At 37.8% G+C, this 23,634-nt stretch overlaps 1 protein-coding gene across 1 annotated transcript in view; it reads right to left on the bottom strand.

The window, feature by feature from the left end:
• The window catches only part of TMEM163 (transmembrane protein 163), a 102,708-nt gene that overhangs the window by 36,705 nt on the left and 42,369 nt on the right, over positions 1–23,634 (bottom strand). Inside the window, exons 3-4 of the mRNA XM_075711455.1 lie at positions 6,451–6,494; positions 5,218–5,309 (exon numbers count right to left, since the gene is read on the bottom strand). Coding sequence (XP_075567570.1) covers positions 5,218–5,309; positions 6,451–6,494 — 136 coding nt within the window. The remainder of the gene's footprint in view (positions 1–5,217; positions 5,310–6,450; positions 6,495–23,634) is intronic.

Raw genomic sequence — 23,634 nt, 5'->3', positions numbered from 1 at the left:
GTATTATGTCATGGCAACACAGAGTGCCACAAGTTCATTAGAAATTATTTGCCCATGATACAATTTAATTTTCTTATTACAGCAATAAAGGAAAGAATAGCTGGAATCTGACATATGCAATCAAACAAAAAAAAAAAAACAAACCCAAAACAGTGAAAGAAATGTGAGCTCTCTGCTCCTGGCATAATCCAGAATGCTCATTATGAGTAAGGTTTCCTATTTACTCTGGCACTGGGTTAAGAAAGATGTTGACAGACTGGTTCTTGGGAAGCACAGACTTTAACTTGGTACCATCAACAAAATAATATATAATAAACACCAGCTGCAACTGTCAAGAATCACTATGTTAAATATGCTGTATAGAGTTAGTTTTTGCAATACTGAACATACAAGCTCAAACAAAACCCAGCAGCCAAAAAAATCCTAGGAGCAATGGTTCCTACAGGCATAAGCAGATACTCAGTCCTGTGCTACATTGTACAGAAATGCAAGATGGTAGCTCTGTAATGTAACAATAGGGATACTGCTTTTTAGCCTAAGAAGCAGCGCTACTCCATTTATCCCATGTGCCCTGAGCAGGCTGCCAACTAACTCTATTAACTTACCATGAGCAAAGTCCTGTTTTCCTGAGCAGAGGGAATCGAACAAGAGATGTTTCCTTTGTTCACAGTCCTGAGATCTTTCCAACCCACTATACATAAAAAGATCCATTCCACCTTTTAGAGCTTTTTCACAAGGCTGTGTGCCTGAAGTTTGTTTCTGTTTTCTCGATCTTTCGTCTTTTAGTGGTATTTCTCACTTTCTCCTCACACACAGTTCCAGCACTCCAGTCCTTCATTCCTGAATTTAACAGATCAAAGAGCCACCCTTTGGCTGTATAGCTAGTTACAAGTTCAACCTCTCATGAGACATTTTTCCAGGTCCCTAATGCTTCAGTCTTCTATTAAGAAGCTACTTCTACTGCTATTTACTGGGTTTATCTATGCACATGAAAAAACACTGTTACCACATCAATTTCAATAAATTTCTTCCTTCAACAGAATTTAGATTTGCTTCAGCAGCCCAGTAAGCTATTACGTTGCTAAAGATTTACTAAAGAGCAGAATATTCAAGAATATTTGTACACTGGTTATGGAGAGCAGCAAGGGGGACCATTCAGATTTCTTCACGCATCTTGAACGGCTCAGTGATTGTTCACTGTTAAAATCAGAAAACAGAGGATTGGACTCAGACCTTTAACATGACAACCTGCTCTAACTGACCCGGCTTTGAGCAGGGGGTTGGCCTGATGACCTCCAGAGGTGCCTGCCAACCCCAGCCATTCTAGGGCACGGCACAGCACTGCACAAAACTCTTACCATGAAGTAATAAGCTGTACGTGGCCCAAAGCACACAGGTTGGTCTACTATATTTTTACAGTCTCTGGTTTTATCAGCTACATCAGAGTACATGCCTTCCTCTCAGTTTCTCCTCTTATGAAGAAAAACAGGGAATTGCAAGAATTTCATTTTGGTCATAAATTTTCATCTTTTATTGAGATTCAAAATTATTTCTCAAGTTATTTCAGCACTCTTTTCTTTCTTGGATTTCTTGAGCGTTGCTCTGTTCATGATTTGTTCAGCACCTCTAAGTTTCCTGCATGTTAATTTGCAACCCAGCAGATCATGCTGAGCAAATCAAGGACTCATGAACTATGTACTCTGACTATCTTCCCAGATATCCTTCCCAATTCTTGCATTGCCTCAAGACCTACAATTCTTTCAACCACTCTTCTAAAATACATGAAAATGCAGTAGCCTGTTTTTACCCTCTTTTATTTGACTGCCAAAACAGAAAGAAGGTGAAGTGCGAAACTGTCCAAAAAATACCAGTAACAAACACACCAAATATCCATCCCACTCCTACATACTCTTTCATTAATGAGCCAGCTAGGCAGAATCAAGTGGTGTCCCATATGGTCTACGATCTTTCAGTGGTTTATACCTGATCTTGGTGAATATGCATTATATTTTCAAAGCCACTTGGTATATTTAAAAATAAAGCATAAAAATTTAATCATAAATTTAAGACATACCTTGAACATAACCAGATATATCTTTTCACAGCAACTAAAGAAAAATTCTCGTCAATAAAAGACTTGAAAAGCCTGCCGGCTTTAGCTTCTCAGGCCATCAATATCAAAGAATTTTCAAGCAGGGCAAATCACAGAGGTAAGTTTAAATATATTTTGCAGTTACTACATGTGAACCACCATGAGAATCAACAAAGATGTACATTGTATAACTTTGGTCACACATACACTGAAAAAGTACCTTCTCGCCTTGCCCCAGAAAATGAGAGAACTCAAATGATCTGGTAAAAAAACTAAACCCATTAAACTGAGTTAAACTCAGCAGGACAAATTTTCTAACAGTTTCAGCACTACAATTCCCCTGAAGTCAAATGGAAATGCATTGGTTCAGCTTAGCAGAACTTGGCACAGCAAGCAGTTTTGTACTGTTCATTCTGAGTACCAGCCCATGAAACGTTGCTTCTCTAACTTCCATATGGCTACATCTTAAGTAAGATTACACAGTTCTTTTACATCTTAGCATTTTATTCTAAGTATTTAATTCATAGCACATCATGAGTCAGGCTGTATTCTCTGTGTCTTTTTCTGGGGTTTTGTTTTTCCTTCCATCCTTATGTTCTCTCTCAATGACATCCAACAGTTAGGATTGGATCTAACGTTGCCCTTCCATGAGAGGCTTTCCACTGATTTCAACAGATTTTCGATTAATCTCTTGCTGTCAAGTTTATGAAACAGGAAGTTTTATAAATTTGCAATACATAATTAATTGGCAATTCCACTGGGCTTTTGTCAAGGAGCTCAGGTTATTTTCAGATATGTTAGGATACACAGACAAATGTAATATTTAAATGAATAAAAGACAGACCCATAAAGAACTAAACGCTGGCACACCTTACTCTGGCAAATAGATGTAATGCTTTTGCAGAAACCCAGAGTTTTGCACAAGCAAGGTATGGCTAGGCATACAGAAACAGGAATAGTGCACAACATGACCTAAGCACCTACGTGAATTTACACCAAACTGTCCAGGAGTCTGAGAGCAGACTTCCCCACTGAGGCACTGGCACACAGAAAATAAGGACTGTGAAAGACCAGGTGCAGTTACAGGCACATATGATACGATGATTATTTACGAGGTAAGCAAGCAGCCCGGAGGAGGAATGCAACATTTTCCCAGCGTAGAGGAAAAATAATTACATGCAGTCTTTCAAGCAAGAGACTGATTAAACACAACAGGAAATTAGAAATGTGCCTCCCTCAAAAATCTGACACAGTAAGAATTGCCTTAAGAGACACAACCAGCTACTCGCTTGTCAGTACTATGACAATTCTCCTGTCAGTTCTAGAAATGGAGAGATAACCAGACTGCCTATCCAGTGATTCATAGTCCCAGCATATGGTAACATTCTTTCACTCGGTACTGATCTCATCTTGTAACCTTAGCTGTCTTCAACTAGAGGGCATGGCAAGTAGTTCATTGACTTAATTTAGCCTTATGTAAAGCAGAGGGATTATATGAAACAAATTAAAAATGAGCATAAAAAGCAGAAAAATATGTTCGCTACTTTGCTTGTTCACTTTACTGGCTTAGCCATAGGGATATGTTGATTCTCCTTTTGTATTGGGATTTATTTTCTCTATAAAGTACTTTGCAAGGTTCATTTCAAAAAGCTCAACAGAAGGAGATTTCAAAAATATGTTAATTGAATGTTGACAGGAATCTCTGTGGACGCCCACAAAAGCAAGATACTCAGGAAATGTCTGTTAAGATCTCCAAATTTGTGCAGGAAGACTAATTTTAATCACATATTGCTGGATTTATTTTTATGAATCAATGCCACATCAATCTTCTATGGCCTTTTATTCCAAACTGTTATGGATGGAGCCCTGCCAGAAAGGAACTCACAGCGCTGGCAAGCTGTTGCATGAGCCTGAGTTAATGCATGTAAAAATACTGCTTACTGTTTTCTTAGTTTTTAGGAAAGGACTATGAAGACAAGTTAGTCCCTTCTGTGTGGCTTTTTTTTTTTTTTTTAACTTGATCCTACCAGTTATGTAAAAGCTCTGTTTCATCAGGCTTCCCTTCTTGTAGAAGGGACTTCATTAGAGGTGCTTCAGAACAAAAACTACCTTATCCCCCTTTATTGTAAAATTCTGGTCCATTCCAGGGGATAGTTGAACTGTCTTCAAACAAGCCAGATGGGATACTGCTAGCAATGGCAGCACAGAACAAAACCAAAGCAGATAAATGCACTGCAATTCTCCACCTAGATGTACCCAAAATTTGACTAGGAAGTTAAAGTCATCTTTATGCACTAGCTGGAACAATTCTTGAGCCAATCTCCACTTGATCTTCTCAGCTACCACATGCATTGCCAATAAAAATGCTGCACAATGATGCAGAATATAATTTCCACTGTGATCAATACTGCACTGCAAATTAAAGACTTTTTTTCCATAGGATTTATACAACAAGCATTAAATATGCTTACTTTGGAAGCATATACTTTTTTCCATGAAGAAGACGTGCAAGTATTGATATACTCTTTCTTACCAAAACAGCGACAGTTTTGCAATAAAAAGGCTGTGTCTATCTCTCTCTTTGTACAGCAGTTACAACAAACTGTGTCACCCTACTATCATATCACTAATACAGGCTCAATCTTATCAGATGTTCTGTAATCTCAACTTCTAATAATATCACTAGCAGTTGAAGTGATTTAGATTCAAAGAGAAGGGGTTCATGTTCCAATCTGGTTAAGCAAAGCTCAAATATAATACAAGCATCAATGTTAAAAACATACTCTAGTAAGAATAATGGAGTAAGATGCAAAATAAAAGATCTACAAATCCATTGCAGATTGCAAATGCAGTTCATTTGATACAGATGCTGCAAGGAAAAAAAATTGCAAAGCCCTAACAATTACTATCTTGGCTAAAAAGAAACTGCAAATTACAGTCACAGGGATGTTTGCCTAAGGAAAGGCTGCATGTTTGGGACCAAACAGTAAGCTGGCAGAAGGAAAGAATACTTGCTGACATGACAAAATGTTTTTTGTCAAAGCTCTGGAAGCTGTAGCATCACAGCTTGATGACAAAAGCTCTGCAGGCCTCTACCAAAGCCAAAAGTAATTAAGTGTACTTACATGTACTCTCTGTGTGCAGAATGCACAGCAGCTGCGTTGCTGTAACGCCACAAAACTATCGCTGATGACAAAACATCCAGGGTAGCATCAAACTGAAAGAGATACAGAGTCAATTGTTTTGTGGGCCATTAAATGTGCCCTGTACTAACAGTAATGTATTTACTATCCTGCTGCATAGGCACAAAGCAGCTTCAAATAAATCATTTTAATGAAAGCAGGATTTACATTTATTAAATTAATCTTCACATTTGTGCCATGTATTACTGCACAATGATGTACTTCAGAGCTCATGAAGTCATTCAATGGATTAGAAACTTTTCATTTGTAATCCATCACCTGTGGAGGAGTTACGGGGAAAAAAAAAAACCAAAACCCACAATCTGCCACTGTGGCACCACAAGAGTTAAAAAACTAATATGATTCTTATGCAAAGACTCTAAAAAAAACCAAAAGTGTTTGAAAATGCCTGTCAAGCATTCCTTTTTTCTGCAAAGTCACTAATTTTCTGCAATAGAAGGTTTTGTTTCAAAGCAAGCAAATACTACACTTTTTTTCAAAATCCCATTGCATCCAGATTTCATATTATTCTGTACCATCAGCAAAATTGCCATGCTTGTATTTCCAGTTAAGGAAGACATGATGTCAGATAACACCAAACACCAGGCTTGTCCCACTGTAAGAACTTTCATCCTTAAGTCAAACTTTCCACAGAGTCAATCTAACCTTCAAATTTGAAAGCAAAAGACAAATGATTTGAAATGAGTCATTTTGCTTGTCATTAGGAATTTTTTGCTCTGTCACTAATCAGGAAAGTCATGGCAACTACTGGAGAGGAAAGCTGTCATCCCAAAGTCAACAGTTTTATCATAGACTTCAACAGGAAAAGGATCATGCAAAGTTCAGAAGGGAACTTCAGAATTTGGCTCAAGTTCATAAACAGAACTGCTTAAGCTGAGAGATTTTGTAGAAGAAAACCATATCTGGTGGATAATATCTATCAATGATGACATATAAGTATTAACTCCAATATAAGACTTAGTCAGAAACTGAAAAAGTATAATGGAGGTATCTTTACTATCCTTTTCAAGGTATGACTTCAACAATATTTTTTCTAATCCATCATTGACTTTGCACACCTTGCCATGAACTTACCAGTAAGAAAAAATACAGTATTTCATGTACAGAAAAAGCACATAAAAAAATAGAGAATATTTAAATTGTATCTCTACTTACAGCAAATCCAAATGATGATGCGCTGTATCTCATTACGGAGACAGCTGTAGGAAAGAAAATATTATTTAGAATCACTTTAAATCTTTTCTATATCATTTCTTCTTCTCTTGTCCGAGAGCTACAAAACTTGTTTCAACACATAAGGTTAGTTTCACCCAGTTCCCACTAGAATGACCTGACCAACACTTAAAGAAGGTCTACATGCTGCAGGAAATAGTTAGGTCACTTAAGAGGTGCTTTTCTTTCTTCCAAAACCGTAATGGGGCAGACCTTAGCATCGCATCCAGAAACAGTCTGTTTATGAAACATGCTGCATTTCAGATGCAGTTTTGAGTAAAAGTATGTTGAAACCACAATTTCAAACTCTCAGAAAACTTTACATGTTTCAAAGTGCTCCTTGCTCCAGCTAGGCACAAAAGTCCACCTGAACTGGCTGACAGAAAACTACGCAGGGCCATCCAGACTTCCTGACTGCCATCTTTTTGACAAAAAGCCTAAGGGTAATTCACACAGCCCCAAGAAATGCTTCAAATTCCATGCCATTAGTGATTTCCAATGGAAAAAGCATTAGCAGGAATAATTTTTACCAGCTCTGATTTTGACTGCATACTGCCTCTAAAAAATAAACGAGACTTTAAAAATGGGCTAACATCTAGGGGGGGAAAAAAAAAAAAAAACCCAAAACTTTTTAAATTTTACTCCATGCATCCTAATGTTATCATCTCACAGTTCCCAATTCTAAGGAGATAGGGTGCAAGGAAAAACGCCTTTCCGTAGCCCAGAGGAATACCAGGGAGGAAGCAGGCAGCAAGAGAAAAGGCCATCACCTGGAGATGGGACTTCACCAAACTGCAACTCTCACAGGCCAACAGCAACACTACGGCTATGTCAAGCTCTCGAGCACTGAGCAGCTCTAGCCTTCTTGCTGTGTTTTGTAGCCTGTCAAGTGAGAACAGGACTAACTGAACCTGAATAAAACGTACAGCACTAGTTCCAATATTAAGAGGGCTTGGAATAAAGCCGAAAAGGATTAATTTTACTACTCTTTTATGAACAGATATCAGCTAACTTACTAAGAAAAATACATTTTTGTAAAAATGAAAATACTTCAACTAAAAAAAAAAAAAAATAACCAGACTCATCAACGACTTTGTCAATCTTAGGCTGACAAACACAGTATCTAATTTTCAGTATTCCAGTATTCATTAGAACAGCTTGGCAGAACAGAGCCACTATGGTTTGACTGTTCTTTTCAGTAACAGCAAGCTGCAGTTCTGTGGCACTTATGTGGATAAACAGAAATTAAAATCTTGGAGAAAAATAACCCTTTCTTATTGATCTAAGACCTAGCTGTGGCCACAAGCATGCCAGATATTGCAAATATTTGGACTTTATCATTACAGTTTGCCAAAACACAAAGAAACGTCATCAAGTGCATTTCCAGATTCCCATTTTCTCAAAGTCGAAGAGTATTGAAACAGTTAGTATGGATTTACATCTCCCTCCCATTGTTAAACCATGATTTCCCACACTTCATCTCCCTAGGTCACAAAAGAGGCTATATCTCTTGGTCAGACTTGCCAGGCAAGAGCTACACTTGACAAGCTGACACTAGCTTGCAGTGATCCAGCTGCAAATTTGAACACTTCACTGCAGAGTAATATATTACCTATCAAATTTTCATTGTGTGCCACCTTAGAGGCATACAGTTTAAAAAACTGCAGAACTTGGATAAAAAAAAAATATGGGCATTCACAGGTACACACAAGCTTGCAATGTTCCTGTCGTTACTGCTTTCATATGATGCAGTTCAAAGCCACACTTTTACTCCTACTTCTATTTCTAGCCTGCCCCTGTAGTGGAATTAGCACCTCAGCTTTTTTACTAAATTGCCAGCTTTTTTCCCCACTCAAATCCAGACAAATTAACACTATGGTTCCCTTAAAAATGAATATATCATTTCTATGGGTGATGAAGTGCATACAGATAGCCACACCTTAAGAACGCTTTAGGTGGTATATTTGGCGTATTTAAAGCATAGGTCTTCAGCATGAGAACTGTCTTTATTTTTATGTATTCTACCACAGTGAATATCCACAGCACTAACACACAATCTGTACGGCCTGAGCTATCTAAAACAGTCATTAAAAACCAGTATTAACTAACAGTGTCACAAGTCTGCTTAAACCTTTTTGCTAGCTAGTGAATACAACTGGAGGAGAGACTTTCCAAGGACTGGTACCCTACAATACTAACTTGTAGTGGTAAAAGGCTGTAATAAAAATAGTAATGACCATTTAAGCACTGGAAAGATATATTTTGTATTATTTATTTACATTTTGGGTTTCTAATGGGAAAAACCACCCATTTGTCTGTCTTTCAGAGTCACATAATGTTAAAGCACCTTCAGCCTTGACTTAAGCACATTAACACTTCTAGCTGACAAGTACAGTCATAAAGCTCACCAGTAAATCACCCCAGTTTAAATGCAATGTTTGTGCATGAGTCTAGGCTCTATGGCAGAGAAAGCAACTGTAATATTGGCGTACAGGGTATCAACCAATACAGGTTGCCACAGACTGACCACATCCTCTAAAGACGACGACTGGCTCCCATTCTAGGCACTGAAGCTGAAAGAACTTTTAGGGAAGGACTTCTTGGCATCCAAGCACCCTTGAGATCCCTGGGCAAAGGAATAACCTGCGGTCCTTATGCCTCCAGTATCACTGCCATGCCCCAGGAGCAATGTATGGCACTGCAGGAAAGGATCACAGAGCTTTTGCTGAACCCTCACCTTCCTCCTTCTCATTTTCAGTTATTCCCAGAGGACCCTCTGATGTAAATAAACCCAGAGATTCTTAATCTCCATATTGAATCGGTACAATGGTGGGAAACAAGCAATGAGGAAAGAATAGAGCAGGTTGCTTAAAAATCCTGTAGAGCCACTGCGTACATTTAGCAGCTACACTGCCATGACAGTGGGACTCTGCTTTTAGCTATTTTATTGGCTAAGTTGGACAGCATTTTATTACCTCTACTATAAAGCAGATAATCCTAATGCATTTTCCTGACATTTGTAAACAGAACTTGCAGGCAGTCAGAAACTAAAAATAGAGCCAGCACAGTAAGCCACAAATCTACCACTGCCTCCACCTGCACGGCGACAGCAATCTGTGAAGTCTGCCAACCTGTAGGTCAGATTTTGCTGTAATTCCTTCACCCCTTCCAAAGTGATTCCAAACAAAGAAAAATACCCCATTTCCCACACACTCTACCCTCAAAAAAATAAGGGTTTCATTCATTTCCATGTGCCTCAGAAAAATCAAATTACTGGGGCCCTAACCCTACAAAATCGTTCCAATTTAACTCTCCAGCCATGAGTCTCCCACTAGCCTTCGCCAGGTTTAATCCATCTAAAATGTGGTCCTGGAGAGCGAGGACCCCACAGTGACCCTGGGCCTCTCATTTCCTTCTCTGCATTGGGAGAGCACCCTGCTACTTTTTTGTACCCACATAGGAGGCAAGAAATTGGACAGGAAATTAACTCTGCCTCCAGTTCTTCCCAACAGAAATCTTTGGGATGAGTCTGGCTACAAATGAGAGATGGTACATACAAACAGCTCCTCCATCTGTCATAAAAGTCTCCTCTTACCTACTCAGAGAGGGGAAGACTTTTTCTAGGAAGCTCCTCTTGATGGGACAACCACTCCATCATGTCTGCTTTGAAATTAGTGTTTTTGAAAGACACATCTGGATGTCAGCACATAAAATATCATGGCTTCAAAGCACATGACCTGCACTTAGCAGAAATCAGGAAGGCAATTTGAACATCGCTGAAAGCGTTTGGTTTATTTCTGTATATATTACCATGCATATCTTGCAGGTTGTACAGAGTCACAAGCAAGAGGACCTGGAAGCTGTGCTGAATCAGAAGTGAAACTGCAATACAGTCTGTTTTCATTGCCCAGTGTTGGTAAAACATCAAAAACTAACGTTACAATAAATATTTCAAAATAAATCCATTCCAAGCAGAGAAAACCAAATGAGTAATACTTCCTAAAAATCCCTCACAACAACTGAAAGCAAAGAACAGACATGACTGATACTGTTAATACCTGTAAAACACGCTACTGACCAGGACCAACAGATAGGCATACATTTCCCCATGCACCTTCTTCCCTCCCCGAAATTCTAGTAGAGAAAAATTTAAGGATTTTTATGCACATGTCCAAAATGTCTGCAATCAGCACAGTAGCTACAAATGGCTGTTATACTTCCAATATCTTGGACACAGGTTTTCCAGATATCTAATCTACATGGGCAGATCCGGTGCTATCCATCAGTGTCACATTCCTACACCCATACTTCTATCCCAAAGTCCCTGGCAAAACTGTACCAACCCTATCTATACAAAATCTACAGCTCATCTTCCCACTTCGTAATTGCATCAACATGGTAAGTACCATCATACTGCTATGTACATATCTACCAAGTAGAAGCATAAGTATCTTAAACCTGGATCTTGATCTCGTTAGCATTTATGAGCATTTTGTAAAGAAGTCCCTAAGAGGGTTCATTTTTCCACCTGCCTGAAAGATGTCACAGTGTCTCTGTGCAGAACAAATTGCAGCAGAGTACTAGGAGACTTCCATCCTTGGGGAAGACTCGGCTGTGGGATGTGACTCGATGAACGGGGCTCTAAAGGAGCCAGACATCACGTCCTCAGCTCTGCCACTGCCTGGGGCATGACTGTTAGGCCAAGACACTATTCTTCTTGAGTTTTTCCAATTTCTGAATTTGTTTTCTATACAAATTCTACACACTTCAGAGCAGCGACTGTATCTTCCAGTCTGTCTCTACTATCCCCTGGACGACAGGCAGGGCTGGAACTTCTGGCTTCTAAATTCATACAAAAGCAACAAAGCTAAGGAACCTAGGATTTACTACTCCCTTCCTTCCTTCAGAAAGTGCAATCCCACCAAAACTATTAATCAGCTTTACCGCCTTAATTTCATTTACTTCCGTGAACTACAACAGTGTATATCAATTGAAGATTTTCCTCGTTTCTTATTACAGAAACAGTAGAATTCCAGGGCTTTGTGCAAAAGTTTTCCTTTGAGTTTAATCCAAATAATTATTTCCAGTTTGGTGACACGTTAGCAAAAGAAAAAAAAAAAAAAAAGTTATCTCTGACTTCAGGATTTTCTATCTTAAATCATTCAACTTCAGAATTTTTAAAAACCTATTTTTGTGGTTCTTGCAAAGAATTAAATGTTAGTTCTCCCTTAATTGCCTTTGTTTACATGTTTTCTGATTGTATTTGTCTTGTGGCTGCTTCAGTGCCTCACGGTAAAAGATCAGAAGACTTCCATTTCAGGGGTTAAATATTCACAGTTTTGGCTTTCATGTAGGCAGCACAGATGTAGTTTTCCCAGACTGATTATTCCATTACACCATGGTACTCACCAATGGTAGCAATTTCAAAGAACAGCAAAGCAGTGCAGTCCTAAAGCTTACTTAGTCTCCTGATGCACTTCTGTTAATTTGCTTTTATGCTCCCATTTACTACAGAAAGAGCACCCATGCCTCCTCCACTGGCATGTCCTACAAATGAACGGAACAGACTGGGCAACCAAGCAGGACTGCACAATCCACAACTATGAAACAATCCTACTACAAGAAATAGGGTATAACTTACCGAATGATGAAAAAATTATTCCTGTGGAGAAAACAGTGAACCAGCTTTCTCTACAATACACAGTCCCGAAGAGGATACCAGTAATATTATAAAACCCAAGCAAACACTGAATGATAGAGACAGACACACACCAAGGGTAAATCTGTTCCTGATTTCAGAAAAAAATAATGCCTGGGCTCTCTTTTAACAGCTGCTGAACTATCTTCTATATACAGCAAGCCTTCACTGCCACCCTTCAGCAAGTATAACACTAAAAAATGGTCAGCCAAAAATACCAAAGCAGTCAATTTTGTATGTCACTCTTTCCAGCACCGCTAGAGATGAACATGAGAAACCAATGTGTTTAGGGAAAGCTTTTTGTAAAGCCAGAAAGCAGGCAACTCCAATAAGGCAGAGTTAACAGCAATTTCCAGGGTTGCTCAAAAGTCCACGCAGGGGTAATATTCCAGTACGCGCACGCACTGTGCAGAGCAGCGCACTGCAGTGCCGGTTCTGGGAGAAAGCAGGACCCCGCCTGTCCAGCATCCCACTGCTTCACACACTTCTGTGCTTCCTTTCCCAGGTGCCAACCTTCTGTTTTCAAACAAGATAATCTCAAAAAAAGAATGCAAACAAATCAGAGAAAAGGAGGAGTGGTATTTTTGTTTAGTTTTGGCTTTCCAGGGGGCAGGAACTAAAAGAGGGCCCATATGTTATAGTTCCAGTTGAGCTTTATCAGGATACTAAATGCATATGTTTGCATTTAAGAACAGGAATAACAAAACCTGAAGGTCTGTAAGAAACATGCTAGTTTTCCTTCCAGGCACATGGTGCAAACTCTCTGCAATTGAATATACAGGTGCATAGTTTAGTCTGTTATATTTCAAATGGGGTCACTTGAATCACCCAAAATAACTCAGTGCAATGACATTAAAGCACATTGTCTTTTAATGAAACTATGTATTATTGATGCCCCAACTCCAAATATAACAAATGAAATGTCTAGAATGTTGCAGATGCCCATAACTGCACATTTACCAGGGAAGCTTTTGCAGCTTATACCTACAATCCACAGGCTTTGTAATTTCAAGCCTTAAACTAGCTGCCAAAACCAAAGGAAGCATTTTGGCCCTGGACAGGGACAAGGAACGAGTGGTACTTTGGCTAAAAAAAGCCACAACCAACCAGAAATGTTGAGTAATATCAGACACACTCAACAGCTGTTTCTAAAGCCCCATGGCCAAGATTTGTAACTCGCTGTATCCAAATGAAGGTTATTCCAAATTTAATGACCTAGGAGACTCTCCAAAGGCAACATTTCTCCCATCTTTTGTGTTTTACTGACTGGAGGCAAAGCTAGCAGAGAAGTATCCAGGTCCTACATGGCAAAAAGAATTTAGTCATGGAGTTTGGCCAGTTGCTTCAAAGCAGGTTTTACCTAAGTTAACAGAATAAGCCAGAAGACTGAGTTGAAGGTTTGTAAATGCTTATCTGACTTAAATGGGTTTCTGGAAGCTTCATAGAGATCCAGCAAACTCATAATTTATACATGTATCCCCAAACCTGTAACAGCTTGGGCATAGGCTAAACGTTTTTACCACTCATTGAAGGTTTTGAACTGTTAATAAAAAAGAGCTGGAATACTGCCATTATTCTCAGGTTCTGGCAAGTTCCTGTCCTGTGGTCACATTAGAAAGATGGAGAGATCCTTTCAAAAAGATAATTAAAGAATGACATTGTACGCAAGCTACAGCTCAGATGTATTAACATAGAATTTACATGCAAGGATTCAGGCTAACTGCAGCACAACCAACAATAAATATATGAACAATGTTGGTCATACTATGTATTGTGCTATATATTGGTGTCTATATGAAAAAATTGTTGTTAATTAGCTTTTATTTAGAACATAAGCACATTTAAAAACACAACCAGTGAGAACTGCATCCCCCCCCACCCTGGTTATTTGTCTCCATTACTGTAAAGAAGCCTAGTGGTTTAATTTTAAAAAGATGCTTAACTTGAAGTTTGCCAAATTTAGACTAAATGAAACATATCAGAAAACTCCAAATGCCAAACCTCCAGATTCAGGATCTTTTTTTTATTTATTTTTCCCCTATTTTTATGCTACTATTTCAAACTTGACTTGATTGTGAATTGTATTTTCAACAACTGTGGTATATCAGGCATCAAGAGCGTGAAAAAAAAAAAAAAAAATCATCAATGCTGCTGTTAAAAAACCAAGCGAGTCCAGTTTGAAAGTACTTCTAAGAAAGGTAAATAATTCTCCAACATCATAAAACCTAATTCTCAGCATGCTACAAAGATTCAAACCACAGGCCTTACACTGCATACAAACAGTATTTCATTGGCTGATATTTCAAGTTCAAAATCCTCACACCAGCAGACAAACATAACACACCTTCAAATACCTGGAATCATACTGCAGTGTAACCTCTGCTCCACAGAAACTGGCTGACTCAAGTGCAATATGGAGGATTTAGATCAAGAGAGGATTTAGTTAGCTTTGCCATATATCAGATTTCTTTCTAGAAGTATGCCAACTATCCCGTACCTTAAATATATAGTTCTTAAATAAGATAAGAAAAAAAATATAACTGTAGTTTAAGTCTACTTAAGTTGGATTCTTCCTGGTGTTCTTCAGACTTAGAGAAAAGAAACACATTTTAGCCATGGTAAGCATTTGAAACCAGTCCACAAAAGCACTGGCTAAATTCTCACTTTTCCACATTAACTGTAAGAACCCTTTCTTAGTATCTGCTATCCACAGTACAACACACGTGAATTTTCTAGTTATAAACAAATACAGACCTGCCAGATAGTAATATTTTCACTGGAGTTGCACATGAACCTCAATATACAAATTTTTGATGAAAGATCTTTTTTTTCCTAGAGTTTCAGTGAAATTTTAAGCAGCTCAATGGATGCAGCAATGAATTGCAAAATTTTGTATTTACCATAGAGAGTTTTCCAAATAAATTAGAATCTTTTTTTTTATTTGATGGATTTAAAGTTTTTTTTTAGTATGTGTGTGGAGACAGTTTATTTTTTAGGTCATTATAGACATATAACTATATTTACGATTACCTCAAAAAATAAATCAACCCCAACAATTACAGCAGTCTCCCTATTTCACAGATAAGGAAACAGAATTGGATCAGGGATCTTAGGAGATATTTGAAGATCACAGATCCAGAATAAGTTTAAAAGCCAGAACAACTGGACTCTGAACACAGAGTGTAATTGTTTGAGGTCTGGGTGGCTGGCACCCAGTAATCCTGCAAAGAGTGGCTGCAGGCACCACGAATATCTTATCTATTTGAATAAACTGTTTAGTATTATGATCTGCCTTTCATGGTATTTCACATTCTCAAAGCACTGCCTTAACTTTTAGAAATGCAAACTTTAACTATGGAAAATGGTAACCCGATTAGAAGTTATCTGCATGATCTTTATGGCATTCCAACAGCCTGACAGCTGTAAGATACTCTATTTTTATACTAGAAGTATTTTAACAGATTTCTGAAAATCAAAGCAGACTTCCTTTTACACAGAAATATAGCAGTACTTCAGAAGTGTATCAAGTGCTGAAAAAACATTCATATTGAAAATAATTTTGCCCTTTAACTTGCATTAGTATAATGTAATTATAATTATTGAAGCTGATGTGACTAGTGCACCCTCATCAATGGGTTATTACAAGCTCATTTTTGTCCTGCTGAAACCTCTAGAACACAAATGGGGCGAGACCCAGGAATGCAAAGGTGACTATTTTAAGCATCCTTCATTTTAGATACCTTTGAAAGGTTCTGAATTTGGAACACAGAAAAATGAGTCCACACAAATTGTCAGTTGGACACACAATAATGAAGACACCCAAAATAATTAAGAGAAAGAACGTTCAAACTCAGGTAAATGAGAACATATAGACAGGCTGATACTTTTTTTTTTCAAAAAAAACAATTTCTAGCATAACGATTTAGCTGTCATCTTTTTTTTTTTTTTTCAAAAATCACACAAATGCAATAGGAAATCTGCCAGAAGGAATGAAGGTAAAATAAGATATTTGCTTGTCACTTTCCTTGGTATTTTTGTCTGGTTCCTCCCTCAGCTAACAGGTGGTGAAGTCCTGCAATTCTGTTCTTGAGGAGGATGAACAGAATTAGAAGAAATTCTCTGCACAAATACATTTGTGATTTAGAAGTCTAAGACCCTGGCTGGAGCCCATCCGTGACTGACCCCGGCTGAAAGGATCCTGGGACAAGGAATGGCCACTCTCACCTGGGAGCTGGAGGGCACAGAGCAGGATCCGATGCAGATCTGCGGCACGCAGTGGAACAGCAGGCTGCTTCTCCGGAACCAACTGTTCTTCGCTATACACGGATCGGTGCCTTCCCCAGCACTTCCTACACTAGCCAACAACTAATGGCACGACTGAATCCCTCTATCGTCAGTGGGAACAACACAGGAGAGGAGCGTAATAATGCAAAGATTGACAGGTTTGCCTTGTTATAATAAATAAAATTTAAAAAAAGAAAAAAGGAGGCTTATATTCATTTCTCTCTGCATGGCTTTCCTGAACATGCAAAGAATGGAGCATGGTATGTGAAGACAAGACCAGAAGAAATTCACACCCATGACATTTAGCGTCACACTAAATGTTTGTTCTCTGAGCATTTTAATGACCTTAGAAATATGAAAACCAGGGAAGATTTGAACTGAAAAGCTTTGGTTGTTGAAAAATAATTAGTCGTCTTCACAGCCTTTTTCATCATCCCTATCAATTTCAGAGACAAGACACGTATCACGGTACCCCCCATTTTAATTAGATGGGTAGTAAGCTGCTCCAGACCAAAACAAGCTGCCAAATACAATTAAGCAGGCTGCCAAAATACAGCACACTATTACAGAGATTTTCTTTTTACAAAGTGAGAATAAGAATGCAAACCATCCCAGACACCTCCGTGAATTAGTGGAGAAACTTTAAAACCTGGCTTTACATACACATTTGAAAAAAAACAGAATTCCAATTTAAAGTTGCTTTTTGGTGTAAAAATTTTTAGATACCTCAACTGACTGTGGGAGAGGACATCCGATCAGACTTCTCCAGCTGTAGACACGCAGCCTGCGTTAGTATGTAGGAGCCTGCAGGCCTGTTCTCAGAGGCGAATGTTGGGTACAGAGCACGTCATGCTACGGACACCTCTATGTACTACTAGACAGGAAATAAGCTATTCCATACCCCACTAAATTCTTCCATTTAATCTTCAATTTTATCAAGTGAAGAGTTCAATTCCTGCCATTTAGCATCCTAAACTTGTAAAACTCTCACAGGGGCATTCCCACACCCTAAGAATCTGCAGTTTTAAAACTGCAAAATCACTTGCAGTCCCTTTAGTGGTCTGTATGTTCAAGAGTTCCTGGCATATTTGACAAAGCACTAAAATTCAAACATGGAAGGATTATATTGGAATAAAGTAATAATTATTTTGGAACTGAGGATAAATTGGGAAAACTGTCACAATTTTACACAATAAATTTTACTGGTCAATTTTGTTAATAAACCTTAAAAATGCCCAAACAACTATAGTAGTTCCAAATCAGCAAGTATTTTCATAATTTAATTTTATTTCAGTACTATCGTATCAACATTTAATTACATTTACTGTATTGTCAGATAGTTTGTGGCAGTTTATCACCTAGATTCTTACACTATAAACTCATTTCTGTGGTCAGATAACTGGAAAGCAAGAGATGACTGACAATGTTACCTTACTGTTTATTCAGTTAGACCAATTGGCAGATTTTATCCCCTATTTCAGTATATTGTATCGTGGGTTCTGATCAAAGTGACATTTAACTAACATTCCTATCTCTATTCAGGAAAATTATTTTCTTCGCACAAAGTGGTTAAATAGTCCAGGTAACTGCAAGTAAAATGCATTGATAAAGAAGGGAGGAAATTGCAAGCTTATATATTGCTATTCACTGTGTGTAAACAAACTGATGAACATACTGACTTCCACCCAAGTCAATGGCGCTCTGAGGGACAAAAGAGGTTTGCTCACAACATAAATTATGAAAGTAGCGTCTAATATGTATAAAGCCATTTATTTAAGTTCTCTAAGCACAGAGGAAATGACGTTTGCCGATTGCTTCTTAACGAAGGCCATTTTGCAAGACCAAAAGAGAAGGTAGGAAGCCATACAAGTATAAATCTTTAAGATAGGCACTCCCTACAGCTCTTATTCTACAAAAGCTATTCACTCTTAGTTTTATTTTAGCATTGCCTTCAATGGAAGGCATGTTGGTTCATTCTTGTATAATAATTTTACTCCTTTCTATTCCCAAATACACTTTAAAGTGTGTAAGTCCAGAAGAGTCTTTCTTTGCCGGACCTTCTTTGCCCATGTTTTTTTAACTAAAAGATATTTTGCATGTTTTGTTAGCAGGATTTCAGCTCAGCAACTAAAAGATAGCAGACTCTTGCTTTATTTCTCATATGCCTGCTGGAATGTAAAGAAATCTTAAAGTCTGAACTGCATTATTAATGCTCCTTTAATACAGATCACCAAGCAATAAAAATTCACCCTTCTTACGCAAATTTAATTAAAAATCCAAGTTCTGAACACAGAGAATTCTGCTAAATAAATCAAGTCAGGAAGTAAAAAAAAAAAAAGGAAATCCTCTGTGTTATCTTTTTTATCTTTCTAGGCTGAAATATAAACAAGCCTTCCAGGGAGAGAAGCAAATGATAGCTCTCTGTTGAATTTAACTGTAGGAAGAATTGCAAGACCTTCAGACAAATCTCTTCCTCAGACAACGTGCTAATCTTAACAATCTATTGCTAAGGGCCACAATAAAGAAGGCTGTCATCAATCCTACTTCAGTGTCATGATATGGAGATGCTGTGCTAGCAAGGATGACACAGACACACCGTACACAGAAAATCACTGTGTCAGGCTTAGTATATAACTCAAGAGCCAACCCGATATATTGTTAGCTGTGGGTTCTACGTCATTAAGTAAAAATTACAATGAAATGTGAGTCTTAATAACAAATTTCCTTTGTTCTGTGGTTTTTAATTAAGCTTTGGTAGTAGTTTTTTAATGCAATAACTCTAAATAACCTTCTTGGAAATATGTAATGCTGATTCTCTAATGAAAACATTTTAAAACTGTTCTTTTTCTTCCAGTTGCACAGTTTTGACAACAGGTAGCAGTAGGAAATCCTACTCAGCAATTCACAAGACCAGGATGTCTGCAACAGCTTCCCTGAGGGATGCAGAGCTCTGAAACTAAAAGAAAAAACAGCAAATGATTGACATACCACACTACTTTGCGTCTGTCCAATTTTAGAGTAATTGGCTTGACCTGTCTACTGCTAATTCTGATCAAAGTAACAGAAAACTTCCAATCCTATCTCTATGAGATGAGCTTAATTTATTTGGACAAAAAATAGCCCAGGTAACATCAGAAAAAAATGTGGTAAGACAGATTTGTTGGCAATGATATATTTTTAAAAACATTGCCTCAGATTATTGAAAGTGAAAAAAGCCACGCACACACATACACATGCATTTTTATCATTCCTAATTCCTCATCTGCTCTGCTTTTAGAGGTCAGCCAGTATCTAGTCATTCTCTGGCTCCATGCATAAAGTAATGATGCTTTATTTTTCATTTGTAAATCATGTTGTTAATACTTGCTTATTTATAAAAGGAGAAACCTAGAATTACTAATGCTAGAATGCTGGACTTGTATTTAAAAAATCCAGTGGTCTGAATTTGTAGTCACCAATCCTGGTCCTTGAGTCTGAGATTAATTTACTAGAACTGGTAGGTTTTGCGATGGCTGAGAATTGTAACACTATTGTAGCATTTCGTATCAGCCAAAGATGTCTTGCTCACTATTCTCACTGTGCCATACTAACTGCTTCCCTTCTTGGTGATGAAAGGTTTTGAACTTCCTTGGCCTGATGCACCAATATGGCTTCAGCCCGATTCCCTCAATGACGCAAACACCGCTGCCGCTAGTGATCTTCCCGGAAACTATGCTAAGGCACATGGAAAATAAGGAGGTACCCCCAAAGCAGGTCAGCTCTCAAGTCAGAAGATATTATTGCAACATTCAAACAAGTAGACTATATTACTACATTAAATAAAATCATACGAGAAAAGTCGCTTACTTTTGAAAGAGCAAGCTACTTTTTATTGACTGTGCAAAGAAAATTACTGTGAGTTCTAGAGTACTATAAATTCATCCCACAGTGTATTTCACGGTAACTTGATTGCATACATAGGAGATAAAAGTACAGAGTCTCAGACTGTGTAAATTTACATCATGTTCTTCAGATATGCTTATTTATACTACTTGATTATCTAGCTTTCATATAATTGACTGTGTTTGTAACACTCAGCCTAAATTTACAAATTTCCCATTTTGAATAGGGTGTGGTAAAGACAACTAAAATTTTCCAGGGAAATGATTGAGATAACTTGGTCAATGATACTGCTAGATAAAAGAATACTTACAATTGAAAACATTGTTTTGCAAATATATTTTTTAAATGCTGGAAAGACAATATCCTTTCTTCAAATGAGAATTTCTAACAGCTTCTCAAATATCTTAATAATGTAACTTCCTTTTGCTTACTATCTTTTAAAACATAGTCTGCCATACACTTCTTCATTCTACCAAAGAATAAAGAAAAGGCGATTGAAAGGAACAGCCAGGGAGAAAAGATCAATTTGGAGCTAGAGCTGAGGCTCCTCTGGGGTAGGATGTAAGAATGACACAGCTGCTTCAGATGGAAACCATGAGATTAGTTACAGTACACACGTAAAGTCTTGAAAGGGCTTTAGAAAATTCTGAAATTTCTTCTGCTGCTGCGGAGTGTATCTTTCTACTCAAAAGGAGGTGACCATTCTGTACACATATAGTATAGACAGTTAGCCCTAATAAATGTAAAAATTGTAAAATGGATCTGCAATAAGTTAAGGCAAACAAAGTCTCCTTTGTGCCCAAAAGCCCTTATGGTACAGAAGCCCATCTTTATGCTATGCACGTATTTATAGGCTCATATTTTCAAAGAAAATCATTGTTTGTTTCTGGCCTCCTTAGCATCTTTTATAAATATATAACAGAAAAAAGAAGAGTCATCTTTCAGGATCAGTCACCAGGTGACTACAACAAGCCCACTTTCTTTGCTGTAGCACTTAGGACTACACTGTACTTTGAGTTATCAGCCACAAGACTGTACAAAAGATCCAAGAGGGATCTTGGGGTACAACTCTCCCAGCCATGTTATCCAAAGGTCTGGCACACAGATTACCTCTTGGAATGACGGTACATTTCCTACAAACATTCCGAACTGATGTGATCAAAACCCTGCAAGTGATCTCAGTTGCAACAGGGAAAATTTGGAGGGAGGAAAGGATCAAAAGCCTAAATCAAGAACTCTAAAGATGCCATTTATTTGTTTTTTTTCATTTGTTTTCTTCATGTGCACCATCTTCACAGGAATATGTATAACAAAAGCATCTGCTCTTTTGTATAAAAGACCTGTTTCGAATTTGCTTTCGTCATAACCCATAACAGAAGCAAAATGACAGACTGCTACCTGGACTGCTGTACAATAAAACCAATACTCGTGTACTTCGTACTCGATTTCGCTACAGGACATATGCTTCAGTTTAAATAGACCAACACATTTCAAACCTTACAATCTGAATTATGAGCAAACTTGCTCACCAGCATGGCTTTTAATATTCTTCTAATTTCTAGACTAGAAGAAACACCTGTGTTCACTTGTTTTCATACTTTTGGCTAATCTTGACCACTAGCTTAAATCCTTCATCCTCACCATGACTACGGCTTGCATCCACACGGACCAAGGTTAGCTCCTCGATGGTGGCCTGGCCCACTCACACTGGGCTATACCTCATCTCACAGTGATACAGTGCCAGCCCAAGAGTGGGACCTCATATGTTACTTCTGTACAGAGATCTGAGAACGACTGACTCGCATGCATTTACAGAACATTTTCCTTCACATGAATTTAATTTAAAATATTTTCAAAATAAGAGCCTCAACAGAAAATTACTTACTGGGGTATGGTTACTGGTGAACTAGAGTCCAAAATAAGCCAATTCCTTAATAATTTGGTAATTACTTCTGACAAATTATTGCTTTTGTTGAAAATGAGGCGTTCTCTCAACAGTAAATACAATCAAGAAGTAAAAGGTGCCTATCAGGAGTTAGTAAGTTAACATGATGGCGAGAACTTTAAATAAAGTTGTGAATGATTTTTGTTGATGCTGTACATTACTCAATGGAATGATTTTCTCAATTGTTTCTGCTATTATTCTGTCATAGAACAACATGCAACCGTGATTATTTGGTCCATATCTTTGATGTTCTTTAATAAATTCTGGATTCAAAGTTTGCAGCTTTATACTGATGCAAGTAGAATCAACGAATTCTTAAGTTGTACTGTGAAAGAAATCGTAAAAACAGGTGTTGGCATTTGGGAACTGTAGTACTGAACACAGACCAGATGATTAATTTCACAAGAGGTACCACAGAGAGCAGTCCTAAAGAGAAAAGTTCATTGAGACAGCTAGAAGAATTTATGCATGAAACAAATCAAAATAATTTTACAAATACTCAGTAAAATTAGATATTTAAAATGAATTCAAATTGGCTGAACGTGCCAATCCAGCTTCCCTTTATAATTCAGTTCCCACCTATCTAAAATACACAGTCTTTATCATTCATTGATACAATTAGTTTGTCACATTTGGACAGGAGTCTGAATCAGCATTCAGCAATCCACAGATTCCGATTTTTATGCCTTACAAAAAAGTTAAGTATTTACTGTAACTTTGATTATTTGCAATTTTGGATCTGACATTAGTCACACTAGAATAGCTAGGCCTTTAACAGTATGTGATGCTCAGATAAGCTCTCAGAAAAGCCATTCTACTGGTGCTAAATTTTTTTAAAATTTCTGTCTTGCAGCAGACCTGAGGTGGATCTACGGCATCTGTTTCCTCTCAGCACCACTTTCAAGTTATATGGTTCCATACCAAAAAATACACTTTGTACTGAAAAAAAACTCACTGGAAAAACACAGATTTAAACAAAGAACCCCAAATATTTAATTACCCTTATATGACTGTTGGAAAGAGAAATTTTTATTCCTGTGTACAATGAGAACAAGTAGTTTGGGGTTTTTTTTTTTAAAAATAAAATACTACCCCATCACTTTTTCTAGGCCCTTTTCAAAGCAAGCCCACTAACAATGACAAAGGCTAATCACTCTATGTGATTAGCCTCCCTCTTCTATACCATCGTACTTACAAAACCTTGTTGACTTGCAATGACTTGCCACCCTTCTATATGGTTCCTGTTGTTTGAGAAAGATTAACACAGCATTGCCATCGGTAAACAAGGAAAGAAATGAAAAACAATCACAAAATGTTA

Source organism: Pelecanus crispus, chromosome 5 (genome assembly GCF_030463565.1).
Source record: "Pelecanus crispus isolate bPelCri1 chromosome 5, bPelCri1.pri, whole genome shotgun sequence".
Classification (NCBI taxonomy): Eukaryota; Metazoa; Chordata; class Aves; order Pelecaniformes; family Pelecanidae; genus Pelecanus; species Pelecanus crispus.
The sequence above is the reverse complement of the archived record's forward strand: the minus strand, read 5'-3'. Positions and strand labels throughout refer to the sequence as shown.